This window comes from Grampus griseus (assembly GCF_964374135.1).
Source record: "Grampus griseus genome assembly, chromosome: 4".
NCBI lineage: Eukaryota > Metazoa > Chordata > Mammalia > Artiodactyla > Delphinidae > Grampus > Grampus griseus.
In genome coordinates this window covers 26,689,849-26,711,791 of record NC_138997.1, presented here as the reverse complement: position 1 = coordinate 26,711,791, position 21,943 = coordinate 26,689,849, and the positions used below count along the sequence as shown (strand labels likewise).

The window sequence follows — 21,943 nt, the reverse complement described above, 5'->3', positions numbered from 1 at the left end:
CCAGACTCTGAGGCAAACATGAAACAACCGTCCCCCAATGAGAGTTTAATTTCTCTTCCCCCGGTTTGCCAAAAATGCCACGGGGAAGAATCAAAACAACTAAGCATTTGCTTGAGTTTTTGCCAAGAAATCTTTCCCCCACTTCCTTGATCATACAAACTCCCTTTAAAAAGAAAAAAGAAATCCTCTTCCATGTGAAAACAAAAGTGAACAGAACCATATTTTTGCCTTTTCCAAATGCCTGTTTTATATGTAGAGTCTAACTGGGCCTAACTATTCCTTCTTTCTGCAACCTCCTAGGAACCTTCATGCTGGCTGGAGCAGGGACCTCACAAGAAGATACATTTAAAGCAATGTTCAGGCAGGAGTAACATAGGACCCAAGGGATTGCGCTCAAGTTTTCAACAGATTAAACGATGGAATACATCCAAGGGAAGAAAATAAAAGGAAATGGAGATACAGTTACAACTACTGTCAGTGCACCTGTGAAAACCAATACTGCAGGTTTTAGCCAGTGGAACTGGGGTTTTTAATTTTAAATAAAGATCTCCAAAATCTGGCAAGTCACTTAGCATGTCTCCACCTTCCTTTCCTTAACTATTAAATACCTAACACCAGAATATTTTGGAAGACTGGGATGATTTAACACCAAGTGTCGAATAGAAAAACTGAGTGTGTACAACAGACAGTGTAAGAGAGTGTATCAGAGAGAGAAAGCAAGAAAGCTCGAAATGAGTATGACTCACAAAAAATTTAATCACAAATTAAAATGCTACCAACTATAAGCCTTTTTCATTTAACATTTTATCACATAGAATTCACTCTCTACCAAATATTGTGTGGGCTTCCGGTATGAGCTCACAATATTCCTTCTGCCTGCAATTTCCATCTCAATATCTTTCTACGTGAAGTCATTTCCAACATGCGAATCTCTCCGAATCTGCTAATCTCCCCAACCGTCTGTAAGTTAAATACTCCTGTGTTCCCATCGTACTGTGCTCACGTCATTATTATATACATTATGGTCCAGGGAGAGGTGTGTGTGCCCCAATACTTGCTGAAGAATTGGCTCCTGGGGACAGAAATCCTTTCATGGCTCTATATATTCATTATATACCAGTGACTAGTGCACAGTAGGACATAAATACATGTCTGTGAGTGAACGAATGAATGAATGAATGAATATATTAATTGTCCCTTTTTTCATCTTCTAAAAGGGGGGGCAAACACCTCCTCAAGTGATTTCCATTTTTAACACAGATTACAATAACATAAAGATAAATTTTTCATGTGGAAATTTCAGTTTGTACACACTGTCAATCACAAAACTGTTTCTATCACCTCGATGCAATACGTACTGGCTGGAACGATGAAGTCTCCGTGTAATTCATAGGTCATCAGCGGCTCTGGAAGACTCCTGTATTAAAAGGATAGCTTAGAATTACCAAATACAAACAGGTCACCTCTTTTTGCATTCATTTTTTATAAAAGGGTATTAAATATGTCATGCATTTCTTAATGTACAAAACTTCCCTAGGAAATACTTTTACATATCAAAGAAGATACATCATTCAAATGGATTCCTTTATTAAGTGTTATCTGCACCCCGCACTGTACAAGCTTAAGTAGTCACAAATCTCTATCAGATCTAAGCACACAGTACTTCATATTTAATCTTGGAAAGTACCTTTATAAACATCTGATTTCATGTATAAAACTCCCTTCCACATACTAACTTATTTAAAGTCAAATATTCTATCCAACCAAATATAAACATATAATTTTGAAAATCACCTCTAGGATATTAACTGGATGCCACAAAAAAAATATGGAAAAGATTAAACAAATTTAAAGAAATCAAGTCCTCTTTTTTTTTTTAAGATTTTTTTGATGTGGACCATTTTTAAAGTCTTTATTGAATTTGCTATAATACTGTTTCTATGTTTTGTTTTGTTTTTGTTTTTGTTTTTGTTTTGGCCATGAGGCACGTGGGATCTTAGCTCCCCAACCAGGTGTTGAACACACACCCCCTGCACTGGAAGGTGAATTCTTAACCACTGGACCACCAGGGAAGTCCCTCCAGTCCTCTTCTCTTACATCTCTATTATAAAAATATGATATCCAATATTGATGTATGCCTATGAAATAACAGAGAAATGAAATAAAATTGATGACAACTTAAAAAACACCCATATCATTTTAATTTTCTACAAACAGATTACATAAATGGTAGATTTTTATCCTGTGGTCAACAGAATGTTACAGTTCAATCAACATTTATACATATCTTAAATTTTAAAAGACGAGATCTCCAGACTCTATAAACACCTAAAGAACACTAAGACAAGTTATCAATCTGCACAGCCCTTCTGGAGGGCAATCTGGCAAGATAAAAGATAAAAACTTTTAAAAGGTTTAAATCACGTAGCCCAGAAACTCCTCTTCAAATGCTTAAAAAAAAGACATCAAAGATACACACACAAAAAAATTTTAAACATATGCAAAAGCCCCAAAAAAATGCCAGGGATAAAGAAGGTCATTTCATATTGATAAAGAGGTCAATTCATCAAGAAGACATAATAATCCTAAATGGCTGTTTGTTTTTTGTAACAATCCTAAATGTTAGTGGGTCTAATAACAGGATCTTCAAAATCCAGGAAGCAAAAATGGATGGAACTGCAAGGAGAAATAGACAAATCCACAAATATGGCCAGAGACTTAAATACCTCTGTGTCTCAATAACTGATAGAACGAGTAGACAAAATCAGTTAGGATAGAGAAGATTTGACCAAAGCTATCAACCAACTTCACCTGACTGGTACGTCCATCACCTAAATGAAACGCCATCCAAAAGCAACAGAAGACACATTCTTTCCCAGTGCATATGAAGCATTTATCAAGATAAAGAGATCCTGGACCATGAAACAAATCTCCATAAATTTAAAAGGGTTCAGTTTATACAGGGTATTTCTCTGATTACAGTAAAAATTAAATTAGAAATCAATAACAGAGATATCTAGAAAACCTCAAAGAAAGGAATATCAGGAAGTATTCTGAAATGAAACAAAAATGAAAATACAACATATCAGAATTTAAGGGATGTTGGTAAAGCAGTATTTGGTGGTAAATTTATACCACTAAGTACCTATGTTAGAAAAAAGAAAGGTCTTAAACTTCCTACCTTAAACAGCCAAAAAGAAAGTAAATTAAACCCAAAATAAGCAGAAAAACAGAAACCAAGATCAGAGCAGAAATCAATTAAACAGAAAACAAACAAACAGAAACAGAGAAAATAAATAAATCCAAAAACTGGTTCTTCGAAATAATCAATAAAGTTGGTAAGTCTAGCCATAATAATTAGGAAAAGAAAACACAAATCACCAATCAGAAGTAATAGAGGCGACTGAAGAATCACTCCAGGTTCTAAAGTATTACAAAGAAAATAAAATATTATGAAAATATTCATGCCCACAAATTCAACAGTTTAGATGAAATGGACAAATGTCTCAAAAGACACAAACTACTAAGTCTCACTCCAAAAGAAATAGGTAACCTGAGAAACAGGTAACCCATATCAATTAGAGAAAATGAATTTGTAGTTAAAAATCCTGCCAATAAGAAAGCTCTAGGCCCAAATGACTCACTGATAAATTCTATCAAACAGTTAAAAAAGAAATAATACCAATTCTATGCAAATCCTTCCAGAAAATAGAAGAGGGAATATTTTCTAACTGATTCTTTGATGTCAGCATTTACCTTAGTACCAAAATTAAATACATTATAAGAAAACTACAGACCGGTATTACTCATGAATGTAGATGCAACTATTCTAAATAAAACGTTAGCAACTGGAATTCAACAAGATAAATAAAAGGATAATACATCATGACCAAGCTGGGTTTATCACAGAAATGTAACTGCCTTAATATTAAATTAAAATCAATGCAACTCACCATACTAGCAAACAATAGACAATTCAGTGGAGAAAGGATAGTTTTTCCCACAAATGGTACTGAAACAACTGGACATCCATATTCAAAAGTGAACTTGGATCCATATTCTATATCTTACACAACGACTAACTTAAAATAGATCATAGATCTAAGTGTAAAACCTAAAACTATAAAACTTCTAGAAGAAAACATAAAATCTTTGTGACTTTGGATTAGGCAAAAGCACAATCCATAAAGTACAGTCCATAAAAACTAGTAAATTCAACTTCATCAAAATTTTTAAAGGCTCTTTGCAAGGCACTTTTAAGGGAATGAAAATACAAGCCAGGAAGTCATGAAGAAAACATCTGCAAAGCACATTATCTAAAGACTTGTATCCGAAATATCAAGATTTGGCAAGGATGTATAAAGGAAATGGAACTCTTGTACATCGTAAGTGGAAATGTAACGAAAAACAACCACTTTGGAAAAAAGTTTGTCCGTTTCTCCAAAAGGTAAACATACACCTATCGTACAATCCAGGCATTATACTCTTAGGATTTACCCAAGAGGAATGAAAGCCTACGTTCACTCAAAGATTTGTACACAAAAGTTTTTAGTAGCTTTATTTATAACAGCCAAAAGCTATAAACCACCCAAATATTTATTAACAGGTAAATGGATAAAACAGAAATTTGTGGTGTATCTATAAAATGGAACACTAGTTAGCATTGAGAAGGAATGAACTATTGGTCCTTGCTACAACACAGGTGAATCTGTAATTATGCTGAGTGAAAGAACCCAGATTTTAAAAAGTACATGCTATGTTATTCCATTTATATGAAATTATAGGAAGTGCAAATTAATGTATAATGACAGAAAGCAGACCAGTGGTTTGCCCAGGGATGAGGGAATGAGAAGAGAAAAGTGAGAGACAGGGAGTTCAAAGGGGCTTGAGGAAACTCTGGGGGTGATGGGAGGGTTCAGCCACTTGATTTTGGTGATGGCTTCACAGATGTACACACACATCAAACTTATCAAAATGTGTACTATAAATATATGCAGTTTATTGTACGTCAGTTACACGTCAATAAAACTTCAACAAAATGGAAAAACAAATTTACAGATTATGTTCCCTACATACAATTTTTTATTGAATAAATTTCACTTGGAACGTTGGGTAAGTTTAAGGTGTACAGCCTATTATTTTGATACATTTATATATCGTGATATCACCGATGTGTCAATATTTATCACATTACATAATTATAGTGTACTATTATTGTCTACATTCATTATACTGTACCTTAGATCTCTAGGGTCTATTTACTACTCATTACAAGTTTGTACCTTATACACCATCAATCTTATCCCTCCACCATCCCCTAGTAGCCACCATTTTATCTTACATACAGCCTTTGATGCTGCAGGACACACACGGACACACACATGTGCACGCATGCGCATGAAATGACAGCTGTAGAGGCCGATACTAAAACTTAAAAGCACTAGTGAAGAAAAAACTGTTCTTTTATTTCCTCTCTTCCTCCCCTTCATCCTCTAGACTCTCATTTAGGAAAGAAAAATAAAATGAATTACACCACAGACTAAATAAAGAAAAAGAAGAGGCAATCAGAAGGAAACCTTTGGTTTTGTTTCAAAACTCGAACAAGCAGGAAGTAGCGATGAAGGAAAATGCTAATCTGTCAGAGAATAAAAGTTAAAGGGTTTCGAAAAGAAAGGGGGAAAAATGAGAACACTCAGAAACCCCATAGAGAGCATTTCTTTTCCAATAAAAATGAATTTGTATCTAGGTATCTTCTACGTGCTGCTTATATCACTGCTGTATGTCTAGCCAGGCAATGCAGCATAAAAAAATATTAAGTATTGTTAATGTTGGGGAAGCAGTAATAAAAATGACAAGTTCCCCATACAAAATTAATTATATTGAGTCATCATACCTGTCGGCTTCTCACCCAACATGACCTACCTCTCAACGGGCTCTGTCTAGGGGTATAAAGCATAATATTTACTAGAGTGGCATTTTCTTCCCCAAAAGTCCCATTCTCATTTCCAGGCTTAGAAGTTTCTTCCAGGTAAAATCATTTTACTACAAACCTCACAAAATAGCTCATCTCTCCCCTGACAATGGGAAAATGCTGAAATGAACACATGACCGGAAATCAAAATTATGGTCAGAACAGATGGGAAATCAACCAGAGGGCTGGAATCCAACCCTCGTTTTAGCTTAAAAAAAAAAAAAACTTCGCCTCAAGTCAGGAGAAGATGACAGGAGATGCCATACATGTGTCTATCGCACGTCTTTTTCTACCTCCCAGACCCTGGAGGCTTTGCTCATTTTAGTTTAGTGTTTGTTGGGGGATGGAGGGGGGATGGGGATGTTTGGCTATTTCCCTTCATCTATTTCCAACCTCCGTTCCAATATTTGCAGCGAAAAGAATTCAAGGGCAACAGCTTCTTTGGTGAGAAAAGCTATATTCAGCTTCGCGTCATTGTGCCATAAGTGACCCAGGCAGGCTGGCTCCAGAGCCCATGCTCCAAACCATCACACTGTATTACCTCTTGTGCTAAAAGAAACACCCTTGCTTGACCGTAACCAGGTAGCCAAAATGAAGGTAAATAAAAACCTCAGTTTTCTCCTCTTTGGTGCATCACCAGAAAACTTATTAAATCCTGATTACTGCATCTTCAGTTGCTAAAAATAACATAGGGGAAGGGAACAGCAACCTAACTTTCAACTCTCCCAAGGCATCTGCCATTTTATGATAATCACTTTATCACCTTCAGGCAGCCTGTGTGTATTGTTAGGAGTGAAGTTATACAATAATAGCATCTCCTAATGTTCTTCTGTAGGCAATGCTTGCTTAAAAGTGAAATTCAATAGGATGAAGCAATGTAAAGAGAAAAAAACAGAAAAAGTAACACAAGACCAGAGACAAGAAGGAACTAACTTCAGAGAGTATAAGGAACCAGAAAGAGGGCTTCCCTGGTGGCGCAGTGGTTGGGAGTCCGCCTGCCGATGCAGGGGACGCGGGTTTGTGCCCCAGTATGGGAAGGTCCCACATGCCACGGAGCGACTGGGCCCGTGAGCCATGGCCGCTGAGCCTGCGCGTCCGGAGCCTGTGCTCCGCAAGGGGAGAGGCCACAACAGTGAGAGGCCCGCGTACTGCAAGAAAAAAAAAAAAAAAAAGAACCAGAAAGAAACTGTATGTATTGCAGAAAAAGATCCTCTAGTTTATTAAACTAATTCCCCCAACAAGGGAAGAAAGAATCATGTGAAGCAGGAAAAAACACACATGCAATTTACTACAAAAGAAGTGGATTTTTGCCCTTAGCTTCCAACCAATAACCAAATCATTTTGAACTGTACTAGGCATAAGCTTAAAAAACAGTAAACTGGGTTTAAAGCTACCTCCTGGCAAGGCACCATCCTCTGCTGGTCAGATTAATATAGGACATTTATTTTACTTTTATATCCTTCACCCATTCTGTCCTTCATCCGTCTAATACAGGCTTTCTCAACCTCAGCACTACTGACATTTTGGACATCTGGGGACAGGGGAGGGCCGTCTCGCGCACTGCAGATGTTCAGCTGTCCATCCCTGGTCTCCACGCGTTAGATGCCAGCAGCATCCCTCTTCAGGAATCCTGCCAACCAAAAATGTCTCCAAATATTGCCAAAGAGCCCTGGAGTAGGGCTGGAGAGTGCCAAAGTCACCCCCAGTTTAGAACCTCTGCTCTCATATTTGAGTGACAGAGTTAGCTCTAGATGCTGAGATACTGCAATGACCAAAACCACATAAGATGTCAATATCATCAGGAAGTGTACACTCCAATCTCAGGGTTGGGGCTAATGAGATATTACCATAATCCTCATCTAAACCAGTTACTCACTACCAGTGGCAAACTAAATATAAGCACAAAGATTTAGTCTTCATTTTACCCCCTTCTAGAACAGGGATAATAATAAGGTCGTCCCTCAGCATAAGCAGGGGATTGGTTCCAGGACCCACTTTGGACATCAAAATCGGCAGATGCTCATGTTCTACAGTCTGGCCTCAGTTTCCACAGATTCACCCAACTGTGGACCGTAAACAACCTACACCATCCGCGGTTGGTTGAATCCGTGAATGTGGGACCAACCTGAGGATACAGAGGACTGACTGTACTTAAAAGGTTAAGAAAAAAAATCTCAAACAGTGGCTAAAAACATCTTCTTTGGCACTTGAGGAAGATGGCGGAAGAGTAAGACGCAGAGATCACCTTTCTCCCCACAGATACATCACAAATAACATCTACACGTGGAACAACTCCTACAGAACACCTACTGAACGCTGGCAGAAGACCTCAGACCTCCCAAAAGGCAAGAAACTCCCCATGTACCTGGGTTGGGCAAAAGAAAAAAGAAAAAACAGAGACAAAAGAATAGGGACGGGACCTGCACCAGTGGGAGGGAGCTGTGAAGGAGGAAAGGTCTCCACACACTAGGAAGCCCCTTCGCGGGCGGAGACTGCGGGTGGAGGAGGGGGGAAGCTTCCGTGCCGTGGAGGAGAGCACAGCAACAGGGGTGCGGAGGGCAAAGCGGAGAGATTCCCACACAGAGGGTCGGTGCCGAGACCGGCACTCACCAGCCCTAGAGGCTTGTCTGCTCACCCGCCGGGGCGGGCGGGGCTGGGAGTTGAGGCTCGGGCTTCCGTCGGAGCGCCGGGAGAGGACTGGGGTTGGCTGCGTGAACACAGCCTGCAGGGGGTTAGTGCGCCGCGGCTAGCAGGGAGGGAGTGCGGGAAAAGTCTGGACCTGCCGAAGAGGCAAGAGACTTTTTCTTCCCTCTTTGTTTCCTGGTGCGCAAGGAGAGGGGATTAACAGCGCTGCTTAAAGGAGCTCCAGAGACGGGCGCGAGCCGCGGCTAAAAGCGCGGACCCCAGAGACGGGCCTGAGACGCTAAGGCTGCTGCTGCCGCCACCAAGAAGCCTGTGTGCGAGCACAGGTCACTATCCACAGCCCCCTTCCTGGGAGCCTGTGCAGCCCGCCACTGCCAGGGCCCCGTGATGATCCAGGGACAACTTCCCCGGGAGAACGTGCGGCGCGCCTCAGGCTGCTGCAACGTCATGGCGGCCTGTGCTGCCGCAGGCTTGCCCCGCATCCGTACCCCTCCCTCCCCCCGACCTGAGTGAGCCAGAGCCCCCGCATCAGCGGCTCCTTTAACCCCGTCCTGTCTGGGCGTGAAGAGACGCCCTCAGGCGACCTACACGCAAAGGCGGGGCCAAATCCAAAGGTGAACCTCGGGAGCTGTGCGAGCAAAGAAGGGAAAGGGAAATCTCTCCCAGCAGCCTCAGGAACAGCGAATTAAATCTCCACAATCAACTTGATGTACCTGCATCTGTGGAATACCTGAATAGACAACGAATCATCCCAAAGTGAGGAGGTGGACTTTGGGAGACATGATAATTTTCCCTTTTTCTCTTTTTGTGAGTGTGTATGTGTATGTTCTGTGTGTTATTTTGTCTGTATAGCTTTGCTTTCACCATTTTTCCTAGGGTTCTGTCCATCCGTTTTTTTTTTACTTTAAAAAAATTTGTAATAATTACTTTTTATTTTAATAACTTTATTTTATTTTATCTTACTTTATTTTATTTTATTTTATCCTCTTTCTTTCTACTTTTTCTCCCTTTTATTCTGAGCCGTGTGGATGAAAGGCTCTTGGTGCTCCAGCCAGGAGTCAGGGCTGTGCCTCTGAGGTGGGAGAGCAGAATTCAGGACACTGGCCCACAAGAGACCTCCCAGCTCCACGTAATATCAAATGGCGAAAATCTCCCAGAGATCTCCATCTCAACACCAGCACCCAGCTTCACTCAACGACCAGCAAGCTACAGTGCTGGACACCCTATGCCAAACAACTAGCAAGACAGGAACGCAACCCCACCCATTAGCAGAGAGGCTGCCTAAAATCATAAGGCCACAGACACCCCAAACACGCCACCACACGTGGACCTGCCCACCAGAAACACAGGATCCAGCCTCATCCACCAGAACACAGGCACTAGTCCCCACCACCAGGAAGCCTACACAACACACTGAACCAACCTTAGCCACTGGGGACAGGCACACAACGGGAACTACGAACCTGCAGCCTGCAAAAAGGAGACCCCAAACACAGTAAGATAAGCAAAATGAGAAGACAGAAAAACACACAGCAGATGAAGGAGCAAGGTAAAAACCCACCAGACCAAACAAATGAAGAGGAAATAGGGAGTCTACCTGAAAAAGAATTCAGAATAATGATAGTAAAGATGATCCCAAGTCTTGGAAATAGAATAGAGAAAATGCAAGAAACATTTAACAAGGACCTACAAGAACTACAGAGGAAACAAGCAATGATGAACAATACAATAAATGAAATTAAAAATACTCTAGAAGGGATCAATAGCAGAATAACTGAGGCAGAAGAATGGATAAGTGACCTGGAAGATAAAACAGTGGAAATAACCTACTGCAGAGCAGAATAAACAAAAAAGAGTGAAAAGAACTGAGGACAGTCACAGAGACCTCTGGGACAACATTAAACCCACCAACATTCGAATTATAGGGGCCCCATAAGAAGAAGAGAAAAAGAAAGGGACTGAGAAAATATTTGAAGAGATTATAGTTGAAAACTTCCCTAATATGGGAAAGGAAATAGTTAATCAAGCCCAGGAAGCACAGAGAGTCCTATACAGGATAAATCCAAGGAGAAACATGTCAAGACACATATTAATCAAACCATCAAAAATTAAATACAAAGAAAACATATGAAAAGCAGCAAGGAAAAAAAACAAATAACACACAAGGGAATCTCCATAAGGTTAACAGCTGATCTTTCAGCAGAAACTTCGCAAGCCAAAAGGGAGTGGCAGACATATTTAAAATGATGAAGGAGAAAAACCTACAGCCAAGATTACTCTACCCAGCAAGGATCCCATTCAGATTTGATGGAGAGATTAAAACCTTTACAGACAAGCAAAAGCTGAGAGAGTTCAGCACCACCAAACCAGCTTTACAACAAATGCCAAAGGAACCTCTCTAGGATGAGACACAAAAGTAGGAAAAGACCTACAATAACAAACCCAAAACAATTAAGAAAGTGGGAATAGGAACATACATATTTATAATTACCTTAAATGTAAATGGATTAAATGCTACCACCAAAAGACACAGACTGGCTGAATGGATACAAAAACAAAACCCACATTTATGCTGTCTACAAGAGACCCACTTCAGACATAGTGACACATACAGACTGAAAGTGAGGGGATGGAAAAAGATATTCCATGCAAATGGAAATCAAAAGAAAGCTGGAGTACCAATTCTCATATCAGACAAAATAGACTTTAAAATAAAGACTATTACAAGAGACAAAGAAGGACACTACATAATGATCAAGGGATCGATCCAAGAAAAAGATATAACAATTGTAAATATATATGCACCCAACATAGGAGCACATCAATACATAAGGCAAATACTAACAGCCATAAAACGGGAAATTGACAGTAACACAATCATAGTAGGGAACTTTAACACCCCACTTTCACCAATGGACAGATCACCCAAAATGAAAATAAATAAGGAAACACAAGCTTTAAATGATACATTAAACAAGATGGACTTAATTGATATTTAGAGGACATTCCATCCAAAAACAACAGAATACATATTTTTCTCAAGTGCGCATGGAACATTCTCCATGATAGATCATATCTTGGGTCACAAATCAAGCCTTGGTAAATTTAAGAAAATTGAAATCGTATCAAGTATCTTTTCCGACCACAACACTATGAGACTAGATATCAATTACAGGAAAAGGTCTGTAAAAAATACAAACACATGGAGACTAAACAATACACTACTTAATAACGAAGTGATCACGGAAGAAATCAAGGAGGAAACCAGAAAATACCTAGAAACAAATGACAATGGAGACACGACGACCCAAAACCTATGGGATTCAGCAAAAGCAGTTCTAAGAGAGAAGTTTATAGCAATACAATCCTACCTTAAGAAACAGGAAACATTTCAAATAAACAACCTAACCTTGCACCTAAAGCAATTAGAGAAAGAAGAACAAAAAAACCCCAAGTTCAGCAGAAGGAAAGAAATCATAATGATCAGATCAGAAATAAATGAAAAAGAAATAAAGGAAATGATAGCAAAGATCAATAAAACTAAAAGCTGGTTCTTTGAGAAGATAAACAAAATTGATAAACCATTAGCCAGACTCATCAAGAGAAAAAGGGAGAAGACTCAAATTAATAGAATTAGAAATGAAAAAGGAGAAGTAACAACTGACACTGAAGCAATAAAAAGGATCATGAGAGATTACTACAAGCAACTCTATGCCAATAAAATGTACAACCTGGAAGAAATGGACAAATTCCTAGATAAATACAACCTTCTGAGACTGAACCAGGAATAAATAGAAAATATGAACAGACCAATCACAAGCACTGAAATTGAAACTGTGATCAAATATCTTCCAAAAAACAAAAGCCCAAGACCAGATGGCTTCACAGGTGAATTCTATCAAACATTCAGAGAAGAGCTAACACCTATCCTTCTCCAACTCTTCCAAAATATAGCAGAGGGAGGAACACTCCCAAACTCAGTCTACGAAGCCACCATCACCCTGATACCAAAAGCAGACAAAGATGTCACAAAGAAAGAAAACTACAGGCCAATATCACTGAGGAACATAGATGCAAAAATCCTCAACAAAATACTAGCAAACAGAATCCAACAGCACATTAAAAGGATCATACACCATGATCAAGTGGGGTTTATCCTAGGAATGCAAGAATTCTTCAATATACGCAAATCACTCAACGTGATACACCATATTAACAAACTGAAGGAAAAAAACCATATGATCATCTCAACAGATGCAGAGAAAGCTTTCAACAAAATTCAACACCCTTTTATGATAAAAACCCTGCAGAAAGTAGGCAGAGAGGGAACTTTCCTCAACATAATAAAGGCCATATATGACAAACCCACAGCCAGCACTCTCCTCAATGGTGAAAAACTGAAACCATTTCCACTAAGATCAGGAACAAGACAAAGTTGCCCACTCTCACCACTCTTATTCAACATAGTTTTGGAAGTTTTAGCCACAGCAGTCAGAGAAGAAAAAGAAATAACAGGAATCCAAATCGGAAAAGAAGAAGTAAAGGTGTCACTGTTTGCAGATGACATGAAACTATACATAGAGAATCCTAAAGATGCTACCAGAAAACTACTAGAGCTAATCAATGAATTTGGTAAAGTAGCAGGATACAAAATTAATGCACAGAAATCTCTGGCATTCTTATACACTAATGATGAAAAATCTGCAAGTGAAATTAAGAAAACACTCCCATTTACCACTGCAACAAAAAGAATAAAATTTCTAGGAATAAACCTACCTATCTAGGAATAAACCTACTTAAGGAGACAAAAGACCTGTATGCAGAAAATTATAAGACACTGATGAAAGAAATTAAAGATGATACAAACAGATGGAGAGATATACTATGTTCTTGGACTGGAAGAATCAACATTGTGAAAATGACTCTATTACCCAAAGCAATCTACGGATTCAATGCAATCCCTATCAAACTACCAATGGCATTTTTCACAGAACTGGAACAAAAAAGTTCACAATTTGTATGGAAACACAAAGACCCCGAATAGCCAAAGCAATCTTGAGAACGAAAAATGGAGCTGGAGGAAACAAGCTCCCTGACTTCAGACTATACTACAAAGCTACAGTAATCAAGACAGTATGGTACTAAGAGGGAAGAGATACGGGAACACATGTATATGTATAACTGATTCACTTTGTTATAAAGCAGAAACTAACACACGATTGTAAAGCAATTATACCCCAATAAAGATGTTAAAAAAAAAAAAAAAGACAGTATGGTACTGGCACAGAAACAGAAATATAGATCAGTGTAACAGGATAGAAAGCCCAGAGATAAACCCACGCACATATGGTCACCTTATCTTTGATAAAGGAGGCAGGAATGTACAGTGGAGATAGGACAGCCTCTTCAATAAGTGGTGCTGGGAAAACCGGACAGGTACATGTAAAAGTATGAAATTAGAACACTCCCTAACACCATACACAAAAATAAGCTCAAAATGGATTAAAGACCTAAATGTAAGGCCAGAAACTATCAAACTCTTAGAGGAAAACATAGGCAGAACACTCTATGACATAAATCACAGCAAGATCCTTTTTGACCCACCTCCTAGAGAAATGGAAATAGAAACAAAAATAAACAAATAGGACCTAATGAAACTTAAAAGCTTTTGCACAGCAAAGGAAACCATAAACAAGACCAAAAAACAACCCTCAGAATGGGAGAAAATATTTGCAAATGAAGCAACTGACAAAGGATTAACCTCCAAAATTTACAAGCAGCTCATGCAGCTCAATATCAAAAAAACAAACAACACAATCCAAAAATGGGCAGAGGAGCTAAACAGACATTTCTCCAAAGAAGATATACAGATTGCCAACAAACACATGAAAGAATGCTCAACATCATTAATCATTAGAGAAATGCAAATCAAAACTACAATGAGATATCATCTCACACTGGTCAGAATGGCCATCAACAAAAAATGTAGAAATAATAAATGCTGGAGAGGGTGTGGAGAAAAGAGAACCCTCTTACACTGCTGGTGGGAATGTGAATTGGTACAGCCACTATGGAGAACAGTATGGAGGTTCCTTAAAAAACCACAAATAGAACTACCATATGACCCAGCAATCCCACTACTGGGCATATACCCTGAGAAAACCATAATTCAAAAAGAGTCGTACCAAAATGTTCATTGCAACTCTATTTACAATAGCCAGGAGACGGAAGCAACCTAAGTGTCCATCATCGGAAGAATGTATAAAGAAGATGTGGCACATATATAAAATGGAATATTACTCAGCCATAAAAAGAAACGAAACTGAGTTATTTGTAGTGAGGTGGATGGACCTAGAGTCTGTCATACAGAGTGAAGTAAGTCAGAAAGAGAAAGACAAATACCGTATGCTAACACATGTAAATGGAATCCAGGAAAAAAAAAATGTTATGAAGAACCTAGGGGTAAGACGGGAATAAAGACACAGACCTACCAAAGAATGGACTTGAGGATATGGGGAGGGGGAAGGGTAAGCTGGGACAAAGTGAGAGAGTGGCATGGACATATACACACTACCAAATGTAAAATAGATAGCTAGTGGGAAGCAGCCGCAAAACACAGGGAGATCAGCTCAGTGCTTTGTGACCACCTAGAGGGGTGGGATAGGGAGGGTGGAAGGGAGGGAGACGCAAGAGGGAAGAGATATGGGAACATATGTATATGTATAACTGATTCTCTTTGCTATAAAGCAGAAACTAACACACCATTGTAAAGCAATTATACTACAATAAAGATGTAAAAAAATAAAAAATAAAAAAATAAATCTTTAAATAAAATACTTGAAAATAGGTAACACACACCTGAACCCACTGATAAATGTTAATTTCATTAAAAAGTGGGCCAACTGGACAACACAGGCCTCCTGATGTAATAACACAACAGGAAGAACACAGCACTGCTATGATGTATTCTTGCAATAAATAAACAAAAGCCGAATGTGAATCTAACGAAGCCTATAGATTTAACTATTAGCTTATAGGAAACATGACAGATAACAGAGAAAGCTGAGGATACCACCAGCCATATCTAAAATGTGGAAAATTCTATTTTAAAAAATGACTCAGGGGCTTCCCTGGTGGCGCAGTAGTTGAGAGTCCGCCTGCCGATGCAGGGGACACGGGTTCGTGCCCCGTTCCAGGAAGATCCCACATGCCGCAGAGCGTCTGGGCCCCTGAGCCATGGCCGCTGAGCCTGCGCGTCCGGAGCCTGTGCTCCACAACGGGAGACGCCACAACAGTGAAAGGCCCGCGTACCGCAAAAAAAAAAAAAAAAGAGTAAAAATGACTCAGGTTCATCAACAAATTAAATGCTGGGGGGGCGGGGTAGAGGGAGGGGACTGCACAAATGAAAAACGACTTAAAACATACCAACCAAATGAAATGTGCTGACAGTGTTGAAATCCTGAAGGAATTAAAACAAACATTAAAATACGTTTTTGAAAAAAAAATCTGTAAAAATGGAACACAGGTTGAGTACTGCATCATACGCATTTTGTTAGGTATGATAATTATATTCTTTTTGTCTTTTCTGTAACGTCCTTTTTTTAAGTCCTTACCTTTTTTGAGATATGCACTCAAGTATTTATGAGTGCAGCAATGTGTTTTAGAAAATCTTTAAAGTATTATTCCAAAAAGTGGCAGTAGAGAGACTAATGAAACAAGAAGTGTCGAATGTTGAAAACTGAAGAGCAGGATAATGGGGCCATGAGGAGTCATTATACTCATCTCTCCGCTTGTATAAATTTGAAATTTTTAAAACATACAAATTTTTTAAAACACAAAATATGTAATATAAGTGGATTCTAATGTGCTTGTTGGAACCCAAATAGTGTTTACCTGAAAATCAATCCTGTGGGTTGGTTAAAAAGAACTGATGATGGGGGAGCAGTGCCATTTGTCTGCCAGGCAAAAAGCGAAGTCCCCAGCGGACCCACAGCCTAAGAATTACAGTCGTGACTGTTTTCCATTCCCTTACTCCGTGTACTTGTCCTTCATCTATCCTCAAGCTTTGTGATCATTCATTTCCTTTCTTTTCTCAAGAAAGGTGAATGCTCAAAGAAATGCTGAAGCTTTTCAAGCTCTAATCCTAGATACTTCCTACAGTAAATATAAAACTCAAAGTTTATCTTAAAAAAAAAATAAAAAACCTCATCAAGTAAACTTCTTTTCAAATCGCTCGGTATATGTATGTCATCATTATAATCCTTTAAGTTCACATGGTTTACACTTAAACGAAAACGTCTTCATTTTAGCCCACAACATAAAGAAAAGATTCAATGAATGTAATAAACAGCCTTCTTCCTTACTGTTTCAGAGCATTTAATTCCAAAAACTCACATCCACAATAGACTCTATTTCAAAACCCAAGTCTATTCCAGGTCTGTTCTGTTGCAATTTATCTATCAACTGATGTTCACTGACTATGTCCCACACTTCCTGGGACATCATTAGGTACCTCATAAATGTTGTCCTTTCTCATAAGGTTTGACTTTTGAGATGCATGTTCGGAGTCTGCATTTGCTGTGTGTTAAACATCCAAACAGTCCGCTCTTCCCCCGCCCCACCACCGAGAGGAGCTCACCTCAAATACTGTTTCAGGGCACTCGTTATTGTCTTCACTTCCCAATCTATAGAATTTTCCAGGTCCACCTCATTGCAGGTTTTCACATCTGGTGAGCAAGCAAGGAAGAAAAAAATAATTCAAACCTTGACCAAATGGCTCATCTTTAAACAGCCAAACCACAAATATTGAATTCTGTGGTTTCCTATAAAAACATTACATATAATTTCTTATCATATCATAAGCCATATTCTTTTATCAGACATTTCTCACACTTCAGAAAATCTGTAGTGAAGATCGAAGTAAAAGGATAAGGGTTGGGCTGGGAGTAGGGGAGAACTGGACAGAGCATTTAAATATTCATAACTGCAAAGCATGTACATGTATTATTATTACTACTACTACTCTTATTATAAGGTACTACTCAGTAGTCATGGCTTACAGCATGTGGCATTTTGCAGTGTCTATACATTTGAACTTGTTTCAGATGGCATGATTGCTATCACACTGTGTCATGACAGGGGAAGCAGGCAGTACCCTTAATGGCAAAATTCCTATTAGAAGAACAAGAAGTCAGTGGGGGCAAAGGATGGTGAGTCTGGTCCCACACTTCTAAGGTTTATACTCATCATATTATCTTTCTGAAGACTAATACGTGATCAACCAAAACAGAAATGACACATAAACTTAAAAAGTCTTTCATGGGTAATCTTTCACATTAACGTTACAATCTATACACTCATCCAAGAAATATTTACTAGAAGCCTCTATGTAACATGTCTGACATTCATTCTAAATTAGTTTTCTTTGTCCTAAAAGTATGTTAATGATGCATTTCTTACAAATGCCCTTTCAAATATCTAGTAAACTCTAAAGAAGATGTAAAACAGGAACTAAAAAAAAGAAGTAGTAGAAGAGTTGAAGGAGGAGGAGGGCAGCGCAATTAGTTCTGTAAAGGAAAAAGTCAACCCTGGTTGAAATAAAAGGAAAGGATAGTGGGAAAGGCAAGCATTCCAAGTGTGGTGGTATCTCCGAGCCTCGTGAGGCTGGGCTACTGCACTTGGCCGTGACCTGGCAGCAGGGAGGAGCGTGCAGCAAGGGACACACACCTGGGCTTCAATCCCGCCTCAGCCCTGACCAGCCTCACCACCCCAACAAGTCAGCTCCAAACCTCTCTGAACTTCAGCTCTTCATGTGCACGACGGAGATAACGTACACGCTCTCGTGGAACTACTGAGAGCATCAAAGCAAATCAGGAATGTACGCAGATTTCCATAAATCATCAAATGAGTGGGTAATTACCACAGCTGAGTCACCAAAAGTATAAGCGCTCAGTGGTGGTACCTACCCTCGGGAGGGAGCAGTAAATGGCTTATGATGAAAGACATCAAACAATCAACAGAAACTGGAGTGAGTTTCTACGCTCCAATCACACAAAGGAGAAAATAAGAGATTTGTGGAAAACACTTACTTCTCCCTCACTCCAGAATGATGTTTCAACTAAGACCCCCCCAGAAAACTAGTCGTTTCAGGTATTTTTTCCTCCCTTACACTGTTATTTGTCTATATACAGAAGGAAACTTGTTAGTATACCCTTTTCAAACTGAAGTTCAAAAAGAAAATCCTGTCCAAATGGGACCACCATGTTAAGTCATGCACGCCACTTAAAAAGTTTGAGGCTTCGGCATGGGAAAGGATGGGTGACAACGCAATGTTATTTCTCAAACTTTTTGAAAATAAAGTAAAACAGGAAGTGATGGTTATTTCACAGCCGTAACATCAGATATATGAAGTCGATTACTCAAAAGTCTGGAAACTTTTCAAAGCACTTCAACAGCTCTCGATTACAGCAACTGACAGCAATATGCGATAAACTACAACAATGGCAATTGACACTGATTACATTTTGATCGGTTCCTACAGTTCAGAACTCATTTGTTACTGAGTTTGTCAGACAAGCCACAGATACATTCAAGAAATCAAATTAAGCACCCTGATTAAAGGTGCAATCCTTTATAACTAGGACTAAATAATTCTGTTCTAAAGGCTTTGCCAACCAATTACTGCAGTAACTGAATATTCTCTCTGTCATTAAGTCAATTATTTAAATCTCATACAAGTCAGATAACATTTTCAATCAACTTGCTACCAGCAAATCACCATTTTAAAATCCAGGAGGCTTCTCAAGGAAATCTTTTATTTTCAGCTTTTGACCAAATGATCATTCTATATTTTGAGAACCATAGTCTTTATATGAAAAAATAAGCCATCCTTTGAATTCATGGAATAAAAAGGAGCTGTCACACGAGAAGCCAATGACTACATAATGTCTATGGTATTAATTCTCTATTAAATTTTCACTGTTTTCAAATAACTCAATCATCCCTAGCAGCTCTTAACAATCCATGGATACACTGGGACTAGGTAAATTTGTTAATAACTTATTTGGGATTCAAACTTAAAAATGCATTTAGAGTGTTCAATCAGAATATATGTTCTACCATAAATAAGGTAGAAATTCTGTTTCCTTTCTGGCCAAGGAACACTACACCTCGTGGATTAGTTTAAAACCTAAACTAATGAACAGAGATACAAATAGTTGACTTTTTATTTCGGTAAATGCTTCACAATTCTATAACCATTGGTCATTTTTTTGAAACCGGAAACTTTCAGCCCAGCCCAACGTGCTGGCACCCTACTTGACACTGACTTGGGTCCCAGTCTAAAGTACTTAGAGACGCCCAGTGATTGAACGAGTTTGGAGAATATTCTTTATAATCCAAAATCAGAATCTTTTTCAGCTACATTAGTTTACTTTTTCCCTCAATCTTTGTGAAAAGTCCTACAAACAAAGTAAACATGGTAATATGTTTATAGTAAAACTCCCCTAAATTAGTCTGATTTCTGGCTTTCTATGGTTCTCTTAAAATAAAATCATCCAGCTGTTTTTACAAATTAAATTTAGAAACAAACAGAAAATTCACCAGCACACACAAGCTACCACCACATTTTCCCAGCACTTTCCCTTCCCTGCTCTGATGCTTTCATTCCAAAGAAGGAGAAGAAGGAAGAACACAGGACAATCCTAACTCAGCAGAGTTCCAACCTACCAATTGCGATAATTCATCTGTTACATTTTCACCCCACTTACTAAAACACCGTGACTCACCCAAAGACACCTCATCTGCTATTTCTCCCTGCCTTCCCCAGTTGCTTCAAGTTTCTAATAAAAAAAAAAAAAATTCTACCAGACTATGTGTGCCCTCTGTTAGAGCAAAAAAAAAAAAAAAAAAAAAAAAAGAAGGAAAAGAAAAACACCTGTAAAGGGAAGGAATGTAATTGCTCACTGGGGCATGTTCTTGTGGAACCTTAAGAAACTCGGTCCAAGGGAAAGCTAGGAGGCTGTTGGAAAATCCAGCACACCGCTACTTTCTGCCCCCAGGGATGGAAGCTGACCAAGAAGGCAAACAACTCTCATCACCAGGGGAGAAGGGCAGCTGCCCACTCCTTTACCTGACCTGGAGGAGTACAAATGGTGGTCAGCTACCATTAGTACTTCATGTGTGGCGGAGAGGAGAGAAGAAAGGGGCAGGGGAGGAAAGGGAAGCGAGAAAAAGGAACGGGGGAGAGGAAGAAGAAGAACAGGAAGGGGAAGGAGAAGAAGAACAGAGAGAAATATTTTTCTCTATTGTAATTTTAAACATGAAGGTCATGAAAACACACCCAGTAGAGACACAAGTGAAGAAAACATGCAAGATATTAAGCATGCATCCTTCTTTTAGAAATCACCACAAACTTTTACACAGGAGTATTTAAAGAATGCTGAAAATATTTTAAATACAAAAATATTTTATGTAAAAATGGCAATAAAGGAAAAATAATAGCAAAGTAAATGATTAGCTCTCAAGAACTAAAGAGAACCAAAGTGAACAGAAGTTCCTGTCAAAAAATATAAAACGACTTGGAACTTTATCTCAGATTTTTAAAAAGTTAGGTTACTTTTCATTTCTGCAAAGAAAAACACATTCCAAACAAAAAGTACTTTGAAAAAATTCAAATTTGAAATAAACGTTATCTGGAGGAATCGAAATTTTAAAAAATAACTGCCTAAAAATGTTAAAACTTGGTAAATCTGGGGAAGGGGTATTATGGGAGTCTATTGTACTATTTACTTGCAATTTTTCTGCAGGCTAGAGATTATTTCAAAATAAAAAATTTTGGTTTTTAAAAGTAAATAAATAAATAAATAATTTTTAAAAAATAACTCCTAGTACCACAAATGGGCAAAATTATCAGAATTAATTGTCTACTGGAGGGAAAAAAATAGATTGGTACAAAAGAGCAAAATTAAAAACCTGGCAGACTCACCCAATTTTTTTCTCTTAAACATATATAACTTTGAAACAATGTAGAGAAGTTGGGAAATGTAGAAAATGAATATCTACAGGACAGTGTGTACACAACTATTCAGAAACTCAAATTCTTTTTTTGGAAGAGGTGTAAGTTAGTTCAATTTGAACACTTGCTGAATCAGGAAGAAAGGAAAGAAACATCTTAAGGTAATCTTAAATTCATTAGGAAATAGTGAATAAACCTCTTTCGTTAAGAGCTGAAGTTTGAGTTGGTAACATAAAGTAACAAGAAAATGATATTAATGCTAATAAACATCCAAAGTTTGTGACTGACCATCTTAAATTCATACTAGGAATTAT

At 38.5% G+C, this 21,943-nt stretch overlaps 1 protein-coding gene across 2 annotated transcripts in view; it reads right to left on the bottom strand.

Moving 5' to 3' along the window:
- Nucleotides 1–21,943, bottom strand: part of ARHGAP10 (Rho GTPase activating protein 10) — a 326,233-nt gene that overhangs the window by 105,010 nt on the left and 199,280 nt on the right. For both annotated transcript variants that reach the window (XM_082652719.1, XM_082652720.1), the window contains 2 exons: nt 17,253–17,340; nt 1,359–1,417 (listed from right to left, as the gene is read on the bottom strand). In XM_082652719.1, coding sequence (XP_082508845.1) covers nt 1,359–1,417; nt 17,253–17,340 — 147 coding nt within the window. The remainder of the gene's footprint in view (nt 1–1,358; nt 1,418–17,252; nt 17,341–21,943) is intronic.